The sequence below is a fragment of the Bombina bombina genome, chromosome 6 (assembly GCF_027579735.1).
Source record: "Bombina bombina isolate aBomBom1 chromosome 6, aBomBom1.pri, whole genome shotgun sequence".
In the NCBI taxonomy this organism is placed as follows: Eukaryota; Metazoa; Chordata; class Amphibia; order Anura; family Bombinatoridae; genus Bombina; species Bombina bombina.
The window spans coordinates 286,167,533-286,189,834 of NC_069504.1; the positions used below are offsets into that span (position 1 = coordinate 286,167,533).

General features: G+C 36.8%; 1 protein-coding gene across 1 annotated transcript in view; it reads right to left on the bottom strand.

Moving 5' to 3' along the window:
- The window catches only part of PLXNC1 (plexin C1), a 483,607-nt gene that overhangs the window by 393,945 nt on the left and 67,360 nt on the right, over nucleotides 1-22,302 (bottom strand). Inside the window, exon 3 of the mRNA XM_053716896.1 lies at nucleotides 19,160-19,294. Coding sequence (XP_053572871.1) covers nucleotides 19,160-19,294 — 135 coding nt within the window. The remainder of the gene's footprint in view (nucleotides 1-19,159; nucleotides 19,295-22,302) is intronic.

Here is a 22,302-nt window from a genome sequence, read left to right on the forward strand (position 1 = left end):
TTATGCTCACTCTGTTTTTATAGCTTTTCTCACTTGGTTTCCAATAAAATTATGAACTTTTAAAATTCTACAGTGCCTGGAGACTCGCCTGGTTTTTTGCACCTTTTGCTGTTTGGAACTATTTAATAGCTACCTAGCTAAAATAAATACAAGTTTACCTGTAAAATAAATCCTAACCTAAGTTACAATTACACCTAACACTACACTATAATTAAATTAATTACCTAAACTAACTACAATTAAATAAAATTAAATTAAATGAATTAAAGTATGAAAAACAACAAACACTAAATTACAGAAAAAAAAATTACAATTTTTTAAAACTAATTACAACTAATCTAATACCCCTAATAAAATAAAAAGCCCCCCAAAATAATAAAATTTCCTACCCTATACTAAATTACAAATAGCCCTTAAAAGGGCCTTTTGCGGGGCATTGCCCCAAAGTAATCAGCTATTTTACCTGTAAAAAAAATACAATACCCCCCACATTACACCCACACACCCAACCCTACTCTAAAACCCACCCAATACCCCCTTAAAAAAAACTAACACTAACCCCCTGAAGATCACCCTACCTTGAGCCGTCTTCACCCAGCCGGGCTGAAGTTCTCCAAGAAGCCGGGCAGAAGTGGTCCTCCAGATGGCAGAAGTCTTCATCCGATCTGGGCAGAAGAGGTCCTCCAGACGGCAGAAGTCTTCAGCCAGGCAGCATCTTCTATCTTCATCCTTCCGGCACGGAGCGGGTCCATCTTCAATCCAGCCATCGCAGAGCATCCTCTTCCATCAACGTCCTAACGAAGAATGAAGGTTTCTTTAAATTATGTCATCCAAGGTAGGAAAAATCCTATTGGCTGATGCAATCAGCCAATAGAATTGAGCTTGCATTCTATTGGCTGATTGGAACAGCCAATAGAATGCGAGCTCAATCCTATTGGCTGATTGGATCAGCCAATAGGATTGAACTTCAATTCTATTGGCTGATTGCATCAGCCAATAGGATTATTCCTACCTTAATTCCGATTGGCTGATAGAATTCTATCAGCCAATCGGAATTCAAGGGACGCCATCTTGGATGACGTCATTTAAAGGAACCTTCATTCTTCGTTAGGACGTCAATGGAAGAGGATGCTCTGCGTCGGCTGGATTGAAGATGGACCCGCTCTGCGCCGGAAGGATGAAGATAGAAGATGCTGCCTGGATGAAGACTTCTGCCGTCTGAAGGACCTCTTCTGCCCGGATCGGATGAAGACTTCTGCCGTCTGGAGGACCACTTCTGCACGGCTTCTTGGAGGACTTCGGCCCGGCTGGGTGAAGATGGCTCAAGGTAGGGTGATCTTCAGGGGGTTAGTGTTAGGTTTTATTAAGGGGGTATTGGGTGGGTTTTAGAGTAGGGTTGGGTGTGTGGGTGGTGGGTTGTAATGTTGGGGGAGTATTGTATTTTATTTTACAGGTAAAAGAGCTGATTAGTTTGGGGAAATGCCCTGCAAAAGGCCCTTTTAAGGGCTATTTGTAATTTAGTATAGGGTAGGGAATTTTATTATTTTGGGGGGATTTTTTATTTTATTAGGGGGATTAGATTAGGTGTAATTAGTTTAAAAAAAATACATTTTTTTTATTTTCTGTAATTTAGTGTTTGTTGTTTTTCGTACTTTAGTTTATTTAATTTAATTGTATTTAATTGTAGTTAGTTTAGGTAATTAATTTAATTATAGTGTAGTGTTAGGTGTAATTGTAACTTAGGTTAGGATTTATTTTACAGGTAAACTTGTATTTATTTTAGCTAGGTAGTTATTAAATAGTTAAAAAATATTTAATAACTATTGTACCTAGTTAAAATAAATACAAAGTGGCCTGTAAATTAAAAATAAATCCTAAAATAGCTACAATGTAATTATTAGTTAATATTGTAGCTATATTAGGGTTTATTTTATAGGTAAATATTTAGTTTTAAATAGGAATAATGTAGTTAATAATAGTAATTTTATTTAGATTTATTTAAATTATATTTAAGTTAGGGGGGTTAGGGATAGGGTTAGACTTAGAGGGGTTAATAACTTTATTATAGTGGCGGCGACGTTGGGGGGGGCAGATTAGGGGTTAATACATATAATGTAGGTGTTGGCGATGTTGGGCCAGCAGATTAGGGGTTCATAGGTATAATGTAGGTGTCGGCGGTGTCCGGAGCGGCAGATTAGGGGTTAATAGTATAATGCAGGTGATGACGATGTCGGGGGAGGCAGACTAGGGGTTAATAAGTGTTAGATTAGGGGTGTTTAGACTCGGGGTTCATGTTAGGGTGTTAGATGTAGACATATTTTTTATTTCCCCATAGGAATCAATGGGGCTGCATTAGGAGTTGAACGCTGCTTTTTTGCAGGTGTTACTTTTTTTTTTCTGCCGGTTCATCCCCATTGATTTCTATGAGGAAATCATGCACAAGCACGTTTAGGCAGCTTACCACTAACATAAGCAGCGCTGGTATTGAGGTGAGATGTGGAGCTAAATTTTTTCTCAACACTCACTTTTCTGAGGCTAACGCCGGCTTGCAGAAAACTTGTAATACCAACGTTGTCTTAAGTGAGCGGTTAAAAAAAGGCTTGTTAGCAACGCACGGCTTTACCGACAAAACTCGTAATCTAGGCGTTAAGATGGTGAGTATATTTGTGTGGTGATTTATTTTTTATAGATTTTGTTTGCTACTTTTTTGTATTTAGTACTTCTGGTACTTAGGAGTTAGGGAAACTTAGGTGGGTGGGAATCCCTTGTGGTGGGGTGTGGTGGGTAGGGATGGGCGAATGTTTCTAAAAATTCAAAATTTAAAATGAATTTTGATAAATTAGTTCATTCGAATCGAATTTCGAAAGTTTATATAACATTCTAACATTCTATTTTCGAATTTTCGTTTACTAATTTTTCAATAAAATTTTAAAATATTAGTTTGAATAATAGAATAGAATAGAATAGCATTTGAAATAATTTTCTAGTCTACTACTGTGTTTAATAAAAGTTATATTTAAATTTTAATGCTACATTTTGTAGTCTAATACTGTGTTTTTTAAATGTAATATTCGAATTCGAATAATAGCATTTCTAATCTACAACTGTTTTTAAGAAATGTAATATTCGAATTTGAATGCTACAGTCGAATTCAAATGTCAAATTCAAATTATTATTTCTAGTCTTCAACTGTGTTTAAGAAATGTAATATTTGAATTTGAATGCTACATTTGAATTCAAATGTAACATTCAAAATAGTATTTCTAGTCTACAACTGTGTTTAAAGGGACACTCAAGTCAAAATTAAACTTCATGATTCAGATACAGCATGCCATTTTAAACAACTTTCCAATTTACTTCGATTAACAAAATGTGTACATTCTGTTTATATTTACATTTTTTGAGTCACCAACTCCTACTGAGCATGTGCAATAATTCACAGCATATACGTACATGCATTTGTGATAGGCTGATGGCTGTCACATGATACAGGGGGAGTGGAAATAGACATAACTTTGCAATTTATTTAACAAAAATCTACCACTCATTTGAAGTTCAGACTGAGTGCTATTGCATTGTCTTCTTATCATGCATTTGTTGATTATGCAAATCTACTGTATTGACTGGTCCTTTAATAAATGTAATATTCAAATTTGAATGCTACATTCGAATTTGAATGTCACATTCGAATTTAAAATAGTATGTATAGTCTAATACTGTGTTATATAAATGTAATATTTGAATTTGAATGTGACATTCGAATTTGAATGTGACATTCGAATTTGAATGTGACATTCAAATTCAAAATAGTATTTCTAGTCTACAACTGTGTTTTATAAATGTAAAATTTGAATTCGAATTCGAAAGTGACATTCGAAAACTGTAAATAACATTTGATATTAGAATTTTTAATAATATTCATTCTTATCAACATTCTATTATGTAAATCGGATTTCTAAAATAACATTCGTTCTAGCATTCAAATTTGCATATAAACACATTCGCCCATCCCTAGTGGTGGGGTTGTGGCCCATTGTAGACGGACAGTCTTAGGACCCAATTTGTCAAATCTCAACTGATAATACGATGGAATCCACTTGAATCTCACGTCATATTCAAAGCAAATTGAATCCGCTGTAATTAACAAAGCATCAACATCGTCAAATGTTGAAATGTGTGATGTAATATAGGTTCCTGCGATCTAAATCCGACGCAGATCGATGCTTGCATCATTCCAGATGTTTCAAATTCACATTCAACTCTATTTGACCCTCTTCCCAATTTATCAAATATTCAACAGGTACACTTGCATCTTTTCCCGCCGCAGCGTACCTATCATTCAAACCGCCATCCTTGAGGCCTCGAATACCATAGAAATCAAAGGGAGTCTGAAAACCCAGAAAATGTATGTAAGATGCTGCAAGAGAATGAAGCTTATTACATATTTATATAAATTAGAAAGTTGATTACAATTGTATACTCTTTCTAAATCACACAGACAACAAAGATGCATGTTCAGTATCTAAATAATATTTTAAATATTAATATTATAATCACATTTAATGTCAAGGGACAGATTCATTTCAAAAGTAGCTTTAATGACAGGTAATGTCTGTCTGGCAGCAGGACTAGTAAATATAAGGATACAAATGAAATAAATACATTACATACTATAGCTAACTTCCTTTTTGATCAATCTAATTTTATTTCACCATGTTTAAAGAGCCAGTAAACATAGAAAATAATGTTATATAATTCTGCACATAGTGCAGAATTATATAACATTATTTTAGTGCTAGCTTTATAAAACATAATATTGCTGGGCATTTTTTATTACAAAAGAGGGTTTTTCAGACCCGCCCTCTGTGCTCTACTGAGAGGGTCTGGTTTTCCCTCAGAGCGCATCTGGCCAGCTGTCTAGTCACAGCCCGGCCCGACCGCTCCATTACACTCAATGTAGCTCGCTCCCGCTGTAAGAGCACAGAGGGCGGGTCTGGAAAACCCTCTTTTGCAATAAAAAATACCCGGCAATATTATGTTACATAATGCTAGCACTAAAATAATGTTATATAATTCTGCACTATGTGCAGAATTATATAACATTATTTTCTATGTTTACTGGCCCTTTAATGCATGTAATACAAGTCACACTGCATTTCGCACACCAAATTTGATGCAATACTTCGCACCACATTTGACGCAATACTAGAACTCCTAAACAACCCACAAACTAGTGAAATTTCCCACTACTTTTGATTGGGAAATGCATAATCACATGATTTATGACATGAGCCAATCTGATTTAAATATACATTTTATACTATAACTAACAAATAGCTTGATACTTGTGTCATTGATCACTCATCAGAACTTGTAAGTGCCATTTGTTACATTGTGTATTATACTTTTAAAGTATGTATATGTGAAATTAGTATTAACGTTAAACATTAATGATGACATTAGGACACATTGGGGGGTAGTTATCAAGCCGTCAACCTCAAATACGCTGGAATTCCACAGCGTATTTGTGGCGAGGCTGATTCGCCTTAGTTATCAAAGGCTCGAGACCGGCAAAAGTAGAATTTTGTGACGTAAACTTCGATCCGCCGGACTCAGTCCGACACAGATCGATTCTTACGTCACTCCAGATGTTCCGCACACAAGTGCGGCACAATCTCACTACTTTTGCTAGTTATCAAATGACTAGCAGGTACGCTCGGCACTTTTACGGCCCAGCGTACCTGGTTTTCAAACCGCCACCCAAGGAGGCGGCGGATCCCATAGGAATCAATGGGAGTCTGACCATAGCGAAAGTACAAGTTCGCTGCTGACAGACATCCCATTGATTTCTATGGGAGCTGTCTGCACCTAACACCCTAACATGTACCCCGAGTCTAAACACCCCTAATCTGCCCCCCCCTACACCGCCGCAACTAAATAAAGTTATTACCCCCTAAACCGCCGCACCCGGAGCCCACCGCAAGCTACTCTATACATTTTAACCCCTAAACTGCCGCTCCCTGAGCCTACCGCAACTATAATAAATGTATTAACCCCTAAACCACAGCTCCCTGAACCCGCAGCAACCTATATTAAACTTATTAACCCCTAATCTGCCCCCCCACACCGTTGCCACCTATAATAAATTTATTAACCCCTATCCTGCCCCCCACTACGCCGCCGCCACTGTAATAAAATTATTAACCCCTAAACCTAAGTCTAACACTAACCCTAACACCCCCCACCCCCTAACTTAAATATTAATTAAATAAATCTAAATAATATTTCTATTATTAACTAAGTTAATCCTATTTAAAACGAAATACTTACCTGTAAAATAAACCCTTTAATAGCTACAATATAAATAATAATTATATTGTAGCTCTCTTAGGATTTATTTTTATTTTACAGGCAACTTTCAATTTATTTTAACCAGGTTCAATAGCTATTAAATAGTTATTAACTATTTAATAGCTACCTAGCTAAAATAAAGAGAAATGTACCTGTAAAATAAAAACTAACCTAAGTTACAATTACACCTAACACTACACTATACTTAAATAAATTATTCCTATTTAAAACTAAATACTTACCTGTAAAATAAAGCCTAAGATAGCTACAATGTAATTAATAATTACATTGTAGCTATCTTAGGATTTATATTTATTTTACAGGTAACTTTGTATTTATTTTAGCTAGTTAGAATAGTTATTAAATAGTTATTAACTATTTAATAACTACCTAGCTAAAAGAAATACAAAATTACCTGTAAAATAAATCCTAACCTAAGTTACAATTAAACCTAATACTACACTATCATTAAATTAATTAAATAAACTACCTACAAATAACTACAATTAAATATAATTACATAGACTAACTAAAGTACAAAAAATAAAAAAAGCTAAGTTACAAAAAATAAATAAATAAGTTACAAACATTTTAAAAATATTACAATTTTAAGCTACTTACACCTAATCTAAGCCCCCTAATAAAATAACAACCCCCCCAAAATAAAAAAATGCCCTACCCTATTCTAAATTAAATAAAGTTCAAAGCTCTTTTACCTTACCAGCCCTTAAAAGGGCCATTTGTGGGGCTTGCCCCAAGGAAAACTGCTCTTTTGCCTGTAAAAGAAAAATACAACCCCCCCAACATTAAAACCCACCACCCACATACCCCTAATCCAACCCAAACCCCCCTTACAAAAACCTAACACTAATCCCCTGAAGATCATCCTACCGTGAGTCGTCTTCACTCAGCCAAGCAGCGATGGAACCGAAGTGGACATCCGGAGCAGAAGAAGTTAATCCTCCAAGCGGCGCTGAAGAAATCTTCCATCCGATGAAGTCATCATCCAGGCGGCGCTGAAGAAGTCTTCGATCCAGGCGATGTCATCTTCCAAGAGGCGCTGAAGAGGTCTTCTATCCGGGCGATGTCATCTTCCAAGCCGGGTCTTGAATCTTCCTCCCGCCGACGCGGAACATCCTTCTTCACCGACGGACTACGACGAATGAAGGCTCCTTTAAGGGACGTCATCCAAGATGGCGTCCCCTCAATTCCGATTGGCTGATAGGATTCTATCAGCCAATCGGAATTAAGGTAGGAAAAATCTGATTGGCTGATGGAATCAGCCAATCAGATTCAAGTTCAATCTGATTGGCTGATCCAATCAGCCAATCAGATTGAGCTCGCATTCTATTGGCTGATCGGAACAGCCAATAGAATGCAAGCTCAATCTGATTGGCTGATTGGATCAGCCAATCGGATTGAACTTGAATCTGATTGGCTGATTCCATCAGCCAATCAGATTTTTCCTACCTTAATTCCGATTGGCTGATAGAATCCTTCTTGGATGACGTCCCTTAAAGGAGCCTTCATTCGTCGTAGTCCGTCGGTGAAGAAGGATGTTCCGCGTCGGCGGGAGGAAGATTCAAGACCCGGCTTGGAAGATGACATCGCCCGGATAGAAGACCTCTTCAGCGCCTCTTGGAAGATGACATCACCCGGATCAAAGACTACTTCAGCGCCGCCTGGATGATGACTTCATCGGATGGAAGATTTCTTCAGTGCCGCTTGGAGGATTAACTTCTTCCGCTCTGGATGTCCACTTCGGTTCCATCGCTGCTCGGCTGAGTGAAGACGACTCAAGGTAGGATGATCTTCAGGGGATTAGTGTTAGGTTTTTGTAAGGGGGGTTTGGGTTAGATTAGGGGTATGTGGGTGGTGGGTTTTAATGTTGGGGGGGGTTGTATTTTTCTTTTACAGGCAAAAGAGCAGTTTTCTTTGGGGCAAGCCCCACAAATGGCTCTTTTAAGGGCTGGTAAGGTAAAAGAGCTTTGAACTTTATTTAATTTAGAATAGGGTAGGGCATTTTTTTATTTTGGGGGGGTTTGTTATTTTATTAGGGGGCTTAGATTAGGTGTAAGTAGCTTAAAATTGTTGTAATATTTTTAAAATGTTTGTAACTTATTTTTTTATTTTTTGTAACTTAGCTTTTTTTATTTTTTGTACTTTAGTTAGTCTATGTAATTGTATTTAATTTGAGTTATTTGTAGGTAGTTTATTTAATTAATTTAATGATAATGTAGTATTAGGTTTAATTGTAACTTAGGTTAGGATTTATTTTACAGGTAATTTTGTATTTCTTTTAGCTAGGTAGTTATTAAATAGTTAATAACTATTTAATAACTATTCAAACTAGCTAAAATAAATACAAAGTTACCTGTAAAATAAATATTAAATCCTAAGATAGCTACAATATAATTATTATTTATAGTGTAGCTATATTAAGGTTTATTTTATAGGTAAGTATTTAGTTTTAAATAGGATTAATTTATTAAAGTATAGTGTAGTGTTAGGTGTAATTGTAACTTAGGTTAGGATTTATTTTACAGGTAAATTTCAGTTTATTTTAGCTAGGTAAGCTATTAAATAGTTAATAACTATTTAATAGCTATTGTACCTAGTTAAAATAAATTGAAAGTTGCCTGTAAAACAAAAATAAATCCTAAGATAGCTACAATATAATTATTATTTATATTGTAGCTATATTAGGGTTTATTTTAAAGGTAAGTATTTAGTTTTAAATAGGATTAATTTAGTTAATAAGAGTAATATTATTTAGATTTATTTAAATACTATTTAAGTTAGGGGGGCGTTAGGGTTAGAGTTAGACTTACAGGGAGTGCAGAATTATTAGGCAAATGAGTATTTTGACCACATCATCCTCTTTATGCATGTTGTCTTACTCCAAGCTGTATAGGCTCGAAAGCCTACTACCAATTAAGCATATTAGGTGATGTGCATCTCTGTAATGAGAAGGGGTGTGGTCTAATGACATCAACACCCTATATCAGGTGTGCATAATTATTAGGCAACTTCCTTTCCTTTGGCAAAATGGGTCAAAAGAAGGACTTGACAGGCTCAGAAAAGTCAAAAATAGTGAGATATCTTGCAGAGGGATGCAGCACTCTTAAAATTGCAAAGCTTCTGAAGCGTGATCATCGAACAATCAAGCGTTTCATTCAAAATAGTCAACAGGGTCGCAAGAAGTGTGTGGAAAAACCAAGGCGCAAAATAACTGCCCATGAACTGAGAAAAGTCAAGCGTGCAGCTGCCAAGATGCCACTTGCCACCAGTTTGGCCATATTTCAGAGCTGCAACATCACTGGAGTGCCCAAAAGCACAAGGTGTGCAATACTCAGAGACATGGCCAAGGTAAGAAAGGCTGAAAGGCGACCACCACTGAACAAGACACACAAGCTGAAACGTCAAGACTGGGCCAAGAAATATCTCAAGACTGATTTTTCTAAGGTTTTATGGACTGATGAAATAAGAGTGAGTCTTGATGGGCCAGATGGATGGGCCCGTGGCTGGATTGGTAAAGGGCAGAGAGCTCCAGTCCGACTCAGACGCCAGCAAGGTGGAGGTGGAGTACTGGTTTGGGCTGGTATCATCAAAGATGAGCTTGTGGGGCCTTTTCAGGTTGAGGATGGAGTCAAGCTCAACTCCCAGTCCTACTGCCAGTTTCTGGAAGACACCTTCTTCAAGCAGTGGTACAGGAAGAAGTCTGCATCCTTCAAGAAAAACATGATTTTCATGCAGGACAATGCTCCATCACACGCGTCCAAGTACTCCACAGCGTGGCTGGCAAGAAAGGGTATAAAAGAAGAAAATCTAATGACATGGCCTCCTTGTTCACCTGATCTGAACCCCATTGAGAACCTGTGGTCCATCATCAAATGTGAGATTTACAAGGAGGGAAAACAGTACACCTCTCTGAACAGTGTCTGGGAGGCTGTGGTTGCTGCTGCACGCAATGTTGATGGTGAACAGATCAAAACACTGACAGAATCCATGGATGGCAGGCTTTTGAGTGTCCTTGCAAAGAAAGGTGGCTATATTGGTCACTGATTTGTTTTTGTTTTGTTTTTGAATGTCAGAAATGTATATTTGTGAATGTTGAGATGTTATATTGGTTTCACTGGTAAAAATAAATAATTGAAATGGGTATATATTTGTTTTTTGTTAAGTTGCCTAATAATTATGCACAGTAATAGTCACCTGCACACACAGATATCCCCCTAAAATAGCTATAACTAAAAACAAACTAAAAACTACTTCCAAAAATATTCAGCTTTGATATTAATGAGTTTTTTGGGTTCATTGAGAACATGGTTGTTGTTCAATAATAAAATTAATCCTCAAAAATACAACTTGCCTAATAATTCTGCACTCCCTGTAGGTTTAGGGGTTAATAATTTTATTACAGTGGCGGCGGTGTAGTGGGGGGCAGGATAGGGGTTAATAAATTTATTATAGGTGACGACGGTGTAGGGGGGCAGGATAGGGGTTAATAGGTTTAATATAGGTTGCGGCGGGTTCAGGGAGGGGCGGTTTAGGGGTTAAACTATTTATTTAGTTGCGGCGAGGTGCGGGATCAGCAGGATAGGGGTTAATAATTTTATTATAGAGGGCAACGGTATAGGGGGGGCAGGATAGGGGTTACTAGGTATACTGTAGGTGGCAGCGGTGTCCGGGAGCGGCGGTTTAGGGGTTAATACATTTATCAGAGTTGCGGCAGGGTCTAGGAGCAGCGGTTTAGGGGTTAATACATTTATAAGAGTTGCGGCAGGGTCTAGGAGCGGCGGTTTAGGGGTTAGTAACTTTATTGAGTTGCGGGAGGCTCCGGGGGCGCTGGTATAGGGATAGAACAGTGTAGTTTAGTGTGGGTGCTTAGTGACAGGCTAGCAATAAAGCTGGGAAAAGCCGAAAAGCAGCGAGATCAGATGAGTGATAACTCTCACAGTCCGCTGCTCATCGCCCCGCGGCTTTTTGACAGCTTTATTTGATAACTTGGGCGAACGTATTCAAGGTCCGCGGCGGCGAAGGTAGGCGAGCTTAGGCGGACGTATTGGGCCGGTGAAGGCAGAAAAGTAGACGGCTTGATAACTACCCCCCATTGTGTAATATTTTTGACAATGATTTTAAAAATCAATTGATGTTTGATTCAATATAATCTCAAGATGATAGCTCAAAGGGATAGTCCACCTAACATTAAACTGTCATGAATCAGATACATCAGAAATTAAAATCACCTCTTTACTGTCATGATTTTTTTAGTGTTTTTCTTCCTTCTCTTTAATTTCATTTTCATTAAGAAATGTCATCTTATGCCAGCCCATTTTATAACACCTGTGTAGGGGTGGTGTTTAAAACTACACTGCAATCAGGAAGGGTTACACAGGTGCAGAGAGAAAACCGGCCCATCTCTTAATATATCCATTGTTTGCAAATAAATACAAGTAAACAAATACGATTGCAAGTAAAGTGTTACAGTTTGGGCAATTGCTTATGTTTTAGTTCCATTTTCATGTATATATTGTATATATGTAGGAGTGCATGTGTATGTATATGTATATATATATATATATATATATATTTATATATATATATATATATATATATATATATATATATATATATATATATATATATATATATATATATACATATATATATATATATATATATGTATATGTGTATGTGTATATATATATATATATATATATATATATGTGTGTATGTGTATATATATATATATATATATATATATATGTTACAGTTAAAGTGCAGAAATCAGCTAATGTGCACATTACCTAGCTAATCTGCAGATTAACTAGGGTGATCAGTTAAAGTGCAGAAAAATTGTTTCATTTCTCACATTACCTAGGTAATCTGCAAATTACCTAGATAATCTGCACATTACCTACTAGACACTAGTTAGTGCAAAAAAAAGCATTTTAGCTTTTTAGAAAAGTTTGTTTCTCTCATGTAAACTATTTATTGAAAAAGAAGCCGAAGAATGTAATAAATAAAGAACAGAATGTTCCGATTTCGGCCGAGGGCAGATACGCTCCAGACACAATTTGTGACTGCAAATTCATTTCCTAGATCTAATATTTTAAACCGTTTGATTGTTTGTATTATATTTTTTTAATTGTTATAGTTGAGTTTAACTAAATAAATAAAGAACATGATGTTAAATAATAACATTATATTAATTTAATTAATTGCTATAGTTGAGTTTAACAAAAAAATAAAGAACATGATGTTAAATAATATTTGAGTTTAAGGAAATAAATAAAGAACAGAATATTTTTATTTCGGCCGAGGGCAGATACTCTCCAGAGTGCTCTGTTCTAATCAGAATCCTCGGGTGCCGCAACTGCCTCTGGGAACCTTACCATGGGTCCCAGCCCGCACGTCTTGAAATTCTCTGTCTGGGAAATAATCTGTCTATCTATCAAATCTATAATAAATAGATAGATTCGATAGATAATTTCCCAGACAGAGAATTTCAAGACGTGCGGGCTGGGACCCATGGTAAGGTTCCCAGAGGCAGTTGCGGCACCCGAGGCTCTGATTAGAACAGATCACTCTGGAGCGTATCTGCCCTTGGCCAAAATTGGAACATTCTGTTCTTTATTTATTTAGTTAAACTCAACTATTCTTTAATATCATGTTCTTTATTTATTTCGTTAAACTCAATTATTCTTTAACATCATGTTCTTTATTTATTTCATTAAACTCAACTATAACAATTAATGAAATTAACATAATGTTATTATTTAACATCATGTTCTTTATTTCGTTAAACTCAACTATAACAATTAAAAAAATATAATACAAACAATCAAACGGTTTAAAATATTAGATCTAGGAAATTAATTTGCAGTCACAAATTGTTTTATTGCAGTTTTTAGATTTGATATAGGAAATGAATTTGCAATTGCTTACTTATTTGTGCAGTCTAAAAATTGGTGACACTGAATTACATAGATAGATTCGATAGATAATTTCCCAGACAGAGAATTTCAAGACGTGCGGGCTGTGACCCATGGTAAGGCTCCCAGAGGCAGTTGCGGCGCCCGAGGCTCTGATAGAACAGAGCACTCTGGAGCGTATCTGCCCTCGGCCGAAATTGGAACATTCTTTGGCTTCTTTTTCAATAAACAGTTTACATGAGAGAAACAAACTTTTCCAACTTTAACTACATGGAAGCAGTTAATGTGCACATTACCTAGGTAAAGTGCAGATTCTGCACTTTAACTGATCAAATCAGTTAATCTGTAGATTAGCTAGGTAATGTGCACATTAACTGATTCTGCACTTTAACTGTAACATATATACAGGGTTCAAAAATTCCACTATACAACTCACCATTGGCGAGTTGAATTTAAGCAGGGGCGAGTGAAAAAGTGAGTGAATGTACATTCACTCACTAGAAACGTCTTAAAGCGTGTCAGTGTAAAATCAAATTACATTGAAGTTTGCAATTGATGTTGGAATCACCAATCATATGCTTATGCTTCTCCTCCTCCAATCATTAAAACATTTTCATAGCAAAACTGCAATCCATACTAACTGACTAACTGAGTGATTTGCTGAAGGATGAGGGAGGGGCTTTCACTCCAATGGAGAAGTTGGACAGATACTATCTGTTAAATACCAGCTGTACAGTTCTCCTCCGTGTGCTGCTAACTTCAGGATAGGAATTGTCAAGCCTCAGTGCACACAGGCTGCCGGCTGATGGGAGGGACTAGATCCTGAGACAGGTAGTAGCATAATAAAAGCAAATTTACCAGTTTCCTCCCCATACAAATCCATGCGACTGTAAGTATAATGAATATGACTACTAGCCTACATGTGATTTCACTTGTCAGTCAGATTACAGCACAATAATCAGGAGCTGTGTAATCTATGTTAAGGTGACATCTTAAATGTTAAGCTAAATTTAAGCTAATTGTTATGATCATAGAAAACTATGTTTATAGATTAACATAATAACATTGATGTGAAGCTATGGTATACTCTATGCACCTTCTGAGTACACCTTGTGGAGATAACCAATGTGCGTGCTAAACTATTTAATCTGCCACTGTATTAACTGTTAGTTATTTTTTTCAAGCAGAAGAAAATCTTGTATAAAGTAGCAAATAAGTTTCCATCTATCTATAGTCAGAAATCACAGATTTTATGGAAAAATAAATCTCTTCCACACTCTATTCCTCACTCCTCTCCTCTTTCTCACTATATAATGTTTTAGTGATATGTGACTGTTGGAGAGAGTGTGTATGTGTGTTTATAAGTGTGTGTGTGAGAGAGTTATTGTAAGTGTGGCGGAGTGTGTATAAGAGAGTGGGGATGTGAGTGTGACTGTGTGAGTATGAGAGTGTGTGGAAGAGTCTGTGAGTGTGTGAGAGAGTGTGTGTATATTAGTGTAGGTGTGTGTGTGTGTGTGTGTGAGTGAGAGAGTTTGTGTGCCAGTGAGTTTGGGTTTATAAGTGTGAGAGTATAGAAGAAAGGAGGAGAGTTTAAAAGAGAGGAGGGAAGTGTGTATGAGAGAGAGGAGGATGTGTAAAAGACACATTAGGAGAATGTGTGAGAGATGGAAGAGTGAGTAAGAGAGAGAAGAGGAGAGAAAGACAAGGCAGGAAGTTTGTGTGAGAGAAGGGGGAGTGTAAGAGCGGGGGAGAGTGTAAGAGAGGAGGAGAGAGAAGGGAGAGTGTGAGGGGTAAAAAAAGATTAACAGGGAGTTTTTGTGAGAGAGGGAGATATAAATTATAGATAGATAATTCAATTATTTAACTTTTGCCATTCGATACAATTCCAAGTTTACTGAATAAGAATACATTGCTTGTAAAAATGCTATCCCCCCAGATTTTTTTTATGCCTACTCCCATGTTTTTGCTGGTTCATTATACTGACTGCGCAAAACAAGCCTAGTAGGCTATATTAATATTGTGATCTCTGCTCCACTACATTATAGCTCCACAGGAGAACGGCACTCAAAGTTTCAGCTACTACCTTGGAACTTTGACTCACGTACCCCGTGTGAAGCTCTATCATTACAAGGCTACATTTGTGTGTGACTTACACCTATATATCCCTGTAGAGCTCTGGTATCGTAGGGGAGACCCTACATTAATAGAGCCTAACTATTATTGTTTAATGACCAGCCTACTTTATATAGCTGTTGTCTTCCCGAGAACCCATAGCTGATGTTGCTGTCATTCACTTTTTTTAAAAAATGTATTAATGTATGTACCATTATTTAATTTGTTATGGTATAAAATAAAAACAAGATTAAAATTACTGCATAAGAAGGTGTTTTGCAATTGCTAAACATATGTAAAGATAAGGTTGGGTAGTGAGCATGGCCTGGTCAGTTGGTGGGTGGGATAAGAAGTGGCGAGTAACATTTTACCCTGGCTAGTAGCTTAGTACTAGATATTTTGAACCCTGATATATATATATATATATATATATGCAGTATCCCACAAAAGTGAGTACACCCCTCACATTATTGTAAATATTTTATATCTTTTCTTGTGAAAATACTGAAGAAATGACACTTTGCTACAATGTAAAGTAGTGAGTGTAGAGCGTTTATAACAGTGTAAATTTACTGCCCCCTCAAAATAACTTAACACACAGCCATTAATGTCTAAACTGTTGGCGACAAAAGTGAGTACACCCCTAAGTGGAAATGTCCAATTTGGGCCCCATTAGCCATTTTCCCTCCCCGGTGTCATGTGACTCATTATTATTACAAGGTCTCAGGTGTGAATGGGGAGCAGGTGTGTTAAATTTGGTGTTATCATCTCACACTCTCTCATACTGGTCACTGGAAGTTCAACATGGCACCTCATGTCAAAGAACTCTCTGAGGATCTGAAAAAAAGAATTGTTGCTCTACATAAAGGTGGCCTAGGCTATAAGAGGATTGCCAAGACCCTTAAACTGAGCTGCAGCACAGTGGGCAAGACCATACAACAGTTTCACAGGACAGGTTCCACTCAGAACCGGCCTTGTCATGGTCGACCAAAGAAGTTGAGTGCAAGTGCTCAAAGTCATATCCAGAGGTTGTCTTTGGGAAATAGATGTATGAGTGCTGCCAGCATTGCTGCAGAGGTTGAAGGGGTGGGGGGTAAGCCTGTCAGACCATATGCCGCACACTGCATCAAGTTGGTCTGCATGGCTATCATCCCAGAAGGAAGCCTCTTCTAAATATGGTGCACAAGAAAGCCTACAAACAGTTTGCTGAAGACAAGCAGAGTAAGGGCATGGATTACTGGAACCATGTCCTGTGGTCCGATGAGACCAAGATAAACTTATTTGGTTAAGATGGTGTCAAGTGTGTTTTGCCTACAGCAAAGCATGGTGGTAAGAGTGTCATGGTCTGGGCCTGTATGAGTGCTGCCTGCACTGGGGAGCTACAACTCATTGAGGGAACAATGAATGCCAACATGTACTGTGACATATTGAAGTAGAGCATGATCCCCTCCCTTCCGAGACTGGGCCGCAGGCCAGTATACCAAAATAATAACGACCCCAAACACACCTCCAAGATGATGACTGCCTTGCTAAAGAAGCTGAGGGTAAAATGATGGACTGGCCAAGCATGTCTCCAGACCTAAACCCTATTGAGCATCTGTGGGGCATCCTCAAACAGAAGATGGGGGAGCGCAAGGTCTGTGACATCCACCAGCTCTGTGATGTCGTCATGGAGGAGTGGAAGAGGACTCCAGTGGCAACCTGTGAAGCTCTGGTGAACTTTATGCCCAAGAGGGTTAAGGCAGATCTGGAAAATAATGGTGGCCACACAAAATATTGACACTTTGGGCCCAATTTGGACATTTCCACTTAGGGGTGTACTCACTTTTGTTGCCAATGGTTTAGACATTAATGGCTATATATATGTGTGTGTGTGTGTGTGTGTGTGTGTTACAAATGGATATTTTCTCACATAATATCTGAATGTATGTAAATGAAGATGTGTGTGTGCATTTACCTATCCTGGGGAATCTCTTCTGGTTGTTACATAAGAAAACAAGAGATCAAAGAAAAGCTAGATGCTACCAATATCTATCTTCCTGGGTCAGGGTTGTAAAATCTTGTTTACATGCCAAGATGAAATCTTTTTATGACTCTGCTCCCAAAGTCCAAATACAATGAAGACTACCAGTAATAAACAAAATAATCTTTTGTAGTCAGGCCATATGTTTTACAAGCCAACAGTTTTGATCTACAAACAATATCAACCAATGAGAACACTTCTCCAATGTAATTGTACAGAAGTAAGTTTGTGAAAAGAATAAATAAATAAATAAATAAATATATATATATATATATATATATATATATATATATATATATATATATACAAAAACATCAATCTAACAAAGGGGGAAGAGTGCAGTCTCTGTTTTTGTCTATAATATCTATATGTACTGCACCTAGGCGCTATTTGAATAACGTGAGTGCTTGGTGACTACAATTTGCTTATATATATATATATATATATATATATATATATATATATAAATAAAGGGTAGTCAGTAAGAGAGAGAAGGAGGAGAGGAGAGAGACGAGAGGGAAGGATGAGGACAGGAAGCTAGCAGAGAAACATCCAGACTGTCCCAGTCAACCCTATTAGAACTTCTGAATAAGGTACCTGTATCATGTTTGTTTGTATAAGTGTATATTTGTCTTGTAAGTATATGTAATTGTTATTGTATTTAGGCCTAAAGTATTGATTATTGTGTAATTTCATGTTTTTAGCTGATCTAATAAATGATTGTGTATTTGGAAACCAACAGTATTTTTAAGAGTCTTTATTAAATTTGGGTTATCTATCATTTGTTTATCTATATGTGTATTTATGCAATATTTACAAGAGTACATATGAAGGCTAGGACCTAGTCAAATTTACCTGTTAATCCTATATAGACATATCTAATCCCATAGTTATAAACTGTATATTGTAAATCCCTTTTAGCTAAATAATAAGTCAGATTTCATATAGTTATATCTTGCATGGTCAAGAAGTATAAGTTTATATTTCTGGATTAATTAGAATTTAATTGTTGAATCCTAAATGAGTCATAAAAAGCTGTGTAAATAAACAGTTACATTTTGTGGACGTAGCCAAATTGTCACCTTGAGATGAAATAAAATAATATTGTATAGATATACATATATTTCCATATATATACATATAATTATATGCACTTTAAATTTAACCCAAAGGAAAATATTAAATAATAAAAAACATATAATAGAAGATTATAATTTTTAAGACAAGTATGTGCAAAGATATATGTACAAATTCTAGCATTAATAATCAATAAAAAATATTAAAAAACATGAGCTAGGCATATCAGGATTTATAGAAATACAAATACACATAAATGTATGTGAAAATATCATATATAAGACTTTTTGTATAACAAATAAAGGAAAAATAACTTTCTATGAGATCGATGACTCTTATTTATCAATAGTCCACTGCTCTTTGTGCTGTACTTGACACCCGTGTTTTTGACTGACTTTTTTATAAACAAGGGTGTCGTATGCAGATCCGCGGCAGCAATGTCTGGCGAGCGTATTGACGCCAGCGAATGCACCGAGATTGATGCTTTGTTAAATTGGGGCCTTAGTGTTTAGAGGGTTTATTGTGTTGGGAGTTATAAAAGTTTGGGGGCAGTTAGGTGGATTGAGATTAATTGCAGTTTATTTTGATTGGGGTCTAGGGGTTAATTAATGTGTTTGTTATGGTGGTTAAAGCAGTAAGATATAAAATAAGTACTTACCTCATTTACAGTAGTCAAATATATGTAATCACTATCCTGAGGATCACTTAAGATTGTTTGATACACTGGAGTTTCTTTTTTAAGTTCATATAATATTTCTGGGCAGTTTGCATTCCATTCTGAGTCCACTAAAACCTGCAATATATTTTTAAAGGTTTAAGTAGTAAGAATTCAACCATATCTATTTTTTATTTTATTTTATATTTTTATTAAGATGATATAAACAAAGAAAAAATATGCAACAGTTCTCAAACATATCATACATTGAAGTGTATAGATGTATGAAACACCACAAAAGTAATAAATTTGGACCTCCTACAAGAGCTATCATATAATAATGTAATGTGGTATAGAATAGGAAAGTCTCAAACTATACAAGTCTGAATGATAAGAGAATTAGATAGCGCATCATCTAATTTTTAAAGCTTCAACTTGTAGATATGACCATATATCCCCTTATACTATGGTTGAGCAGCTTATAAGATCTAACCTCCCAATAGTGTGCAAGGGTCTCATGTGGACCCCTAAAACATTAATTATAACTGAGGGGGAGGATATGGGGGATATGGATAAAAATCAAGTAGAATTTTTGAGGGATATATTTTCCAGTGCTCATCCAGTAAGCAATGTGGGGGAAATTTGTAGTTAGTAATGACAGGTTATGGAAGCTAACAGAGCTATATATAGTTGAGACTGAGGTATACTGTACCTAGTAGGGGCATGTGTAATTTGGGGTTGCAAAAATTAATGTATTAAACCAGAAGAAATTGTATGAACCTACACTATATAATGTTCGTTTAGCTATTATTATCATCTCTATAGTGTCCAACTTCAGGTTAACATTATGGGAACCTAAGGCAGAAGGAGTCGATAGGTAGGTATAGCTTTAATAGGCTTAGAATAGTTAAACCATAAATAGATATATTAACAAGCTAATGCGGAAGTCTTAGGTATGCTTGGGATGTAAGCTGACAGTTCCCTATAAAAGTAATAATGAGGCTATCGGAGTAGTCAGGTTTAGGGGCAACATCTGAGGAATGAGTGAGTCTTAAGACTGTATATATTCCCCACAAGTTTATAGAGTATGATCTAGGCCGTGCTATCTCGGCCGCTGACAGCGCAACCATGATCCTGTAAAACTCTCACTACCCCCTAGAGCAGTTATAGTCCGGAACTAGATGATTTCTCTCTATTATGTCTAAGATGGATGTTAAGATAAGCTAACTCATTAGCTGAACTGGCCATATGAATTAGAAGAGATTCACTCCTATTAACTCCATGACAAAACTGCTTGGTCACATGAGTCCTGAGAATCCAGCATACATATTATCATATATTTTACAACTCTGCTAGGCACATAATAAAGACATATTCAAATAAAGAGATTTAGAGAATAACAAGCAGACACGTATGCCATGTGAAATAGCACATGCAGATTAGAGCAGTCTAAATAATCTTCCTATGACATTAAAAACATTGGGAACATTGGTGATAATTTAGTAAAGAACATTTGAAATAACAGAGCCTATGACATAAAACCGTAAACTAATAAACACGTCTAGATCTTGGTTTAGTCCCCTTTCAGAATCAGTCCAAGGCGTAGTAATTTAATTTCTCATTTTCTGAGAGCCTAATGTATATAGGTTGCAGCGGTCATTAATGTGGGAAAAGTTAGCATAAACTTATTATGATGACTGCCTGGTTAGCCTCTTACCCAATACCGGCTTTAGCATGGCCACAGATACCCAGTCCTGGATTATGGCAAACCAGTCACAGTGACCATATTGTAAGAGCCTCAGTTTGTTCCTCGGCTCATCGCTGTTTGCCTGTACTCCAGCTAATTGTATGCCGCTTTAGAACTCCAAACAGCATTGATGGATACTGATCTCCGGCAGTTGCTTCTCCAGTGAAGGACCGTGAGGCTGTGATGACTCCCTGTAATCCATGCTCTGCGACAGTCACCTGTTCCGTCACAGGAGTTTTAACTGACATCTGCCAGGGATATGAGCACGATTTCCGCTGCTCACCCATCTTTTAGTCCTCAACATCACAAATAGGTTCCATCTCTGGACTCCCCTGTGGCTCAGTAGTGGGATGTTGAAAACCGGTATGGCTCATTATTATGTGAATAAGCTCTCTCCTTGCATCCTGTAGCACTGCAACCACCATACTACAGAGCTCCTCCATATTGGTAAGTGTACAGGTCGTGGGGTCCTTCATGGTGTTAGAGGGAGAAGTGGAAAACGTAGTCGTTCTTCTGAGGTGTCCCAAAAAATCTTGGTACACAGTATATGGAGGAGTTTTGAGCTCTTAGGGCTATACTATGCCACGAGGGCTAGAAGATGGCCGCTTCGTAATAGCTTGTGAACTAGATGACCTGCTAATGAAGTACCCAGCTCAGTTATCTCGCTGTCTTCTGGGCTCTGACTGCCCAACCAGTTAAGTTTAGTCTCTCTGAACCTCAGTCTCACTTTTTGGCTGTAGTTTGTTTAACCGAGTGGCCATTTAAGCTGATAAAGAAAGAATGTCTATGGAGCAGTAGTAATGTGCGACCACTTGGTTACAGAGCTAGCTCCACTGCCCCAACCATATCTATTTTTAACAATAAAAAAAAATCAGATTTATTGTGTTGACACAACTTGAAATATTTCCATTTATTGCATTATAATTCTATCAAGAGTCAAACAATTGTAAACATTAATATAAGCAAACCACTGTAATATTTAGGTTAATCGGCTTTAACAATAACATTTCAAGTCTGAGTCTAAGATCCTTGTGTGAGGGTATATTTCTTTAATAATCCTAAACATAGTTACTGCATCATCAGTTTCATCAGGTCTAATGCATCAGATAATTGTATTCTCAGGTTATGACTTCAAATAGATCAGGCTCCAGATTAAGTCAAGGTTTAATACTTACATATGTAAGGGTCCTGCTCCTGTTAGATTTGACAACCAGCAAATATAAATAAATATAAAATTAACAATATCTGTGGTAGATATGTAATTATCTTAACACATTACATACATACAAACATAATAGCAAAGGATCTGTAAACATATTGGTGAGCTGGCAAAATGCCCATTATTTTCTGCTTAGATTTTTAACTCGTAGGCTCAGGGAGGAATCTATGTTGTAAGTGG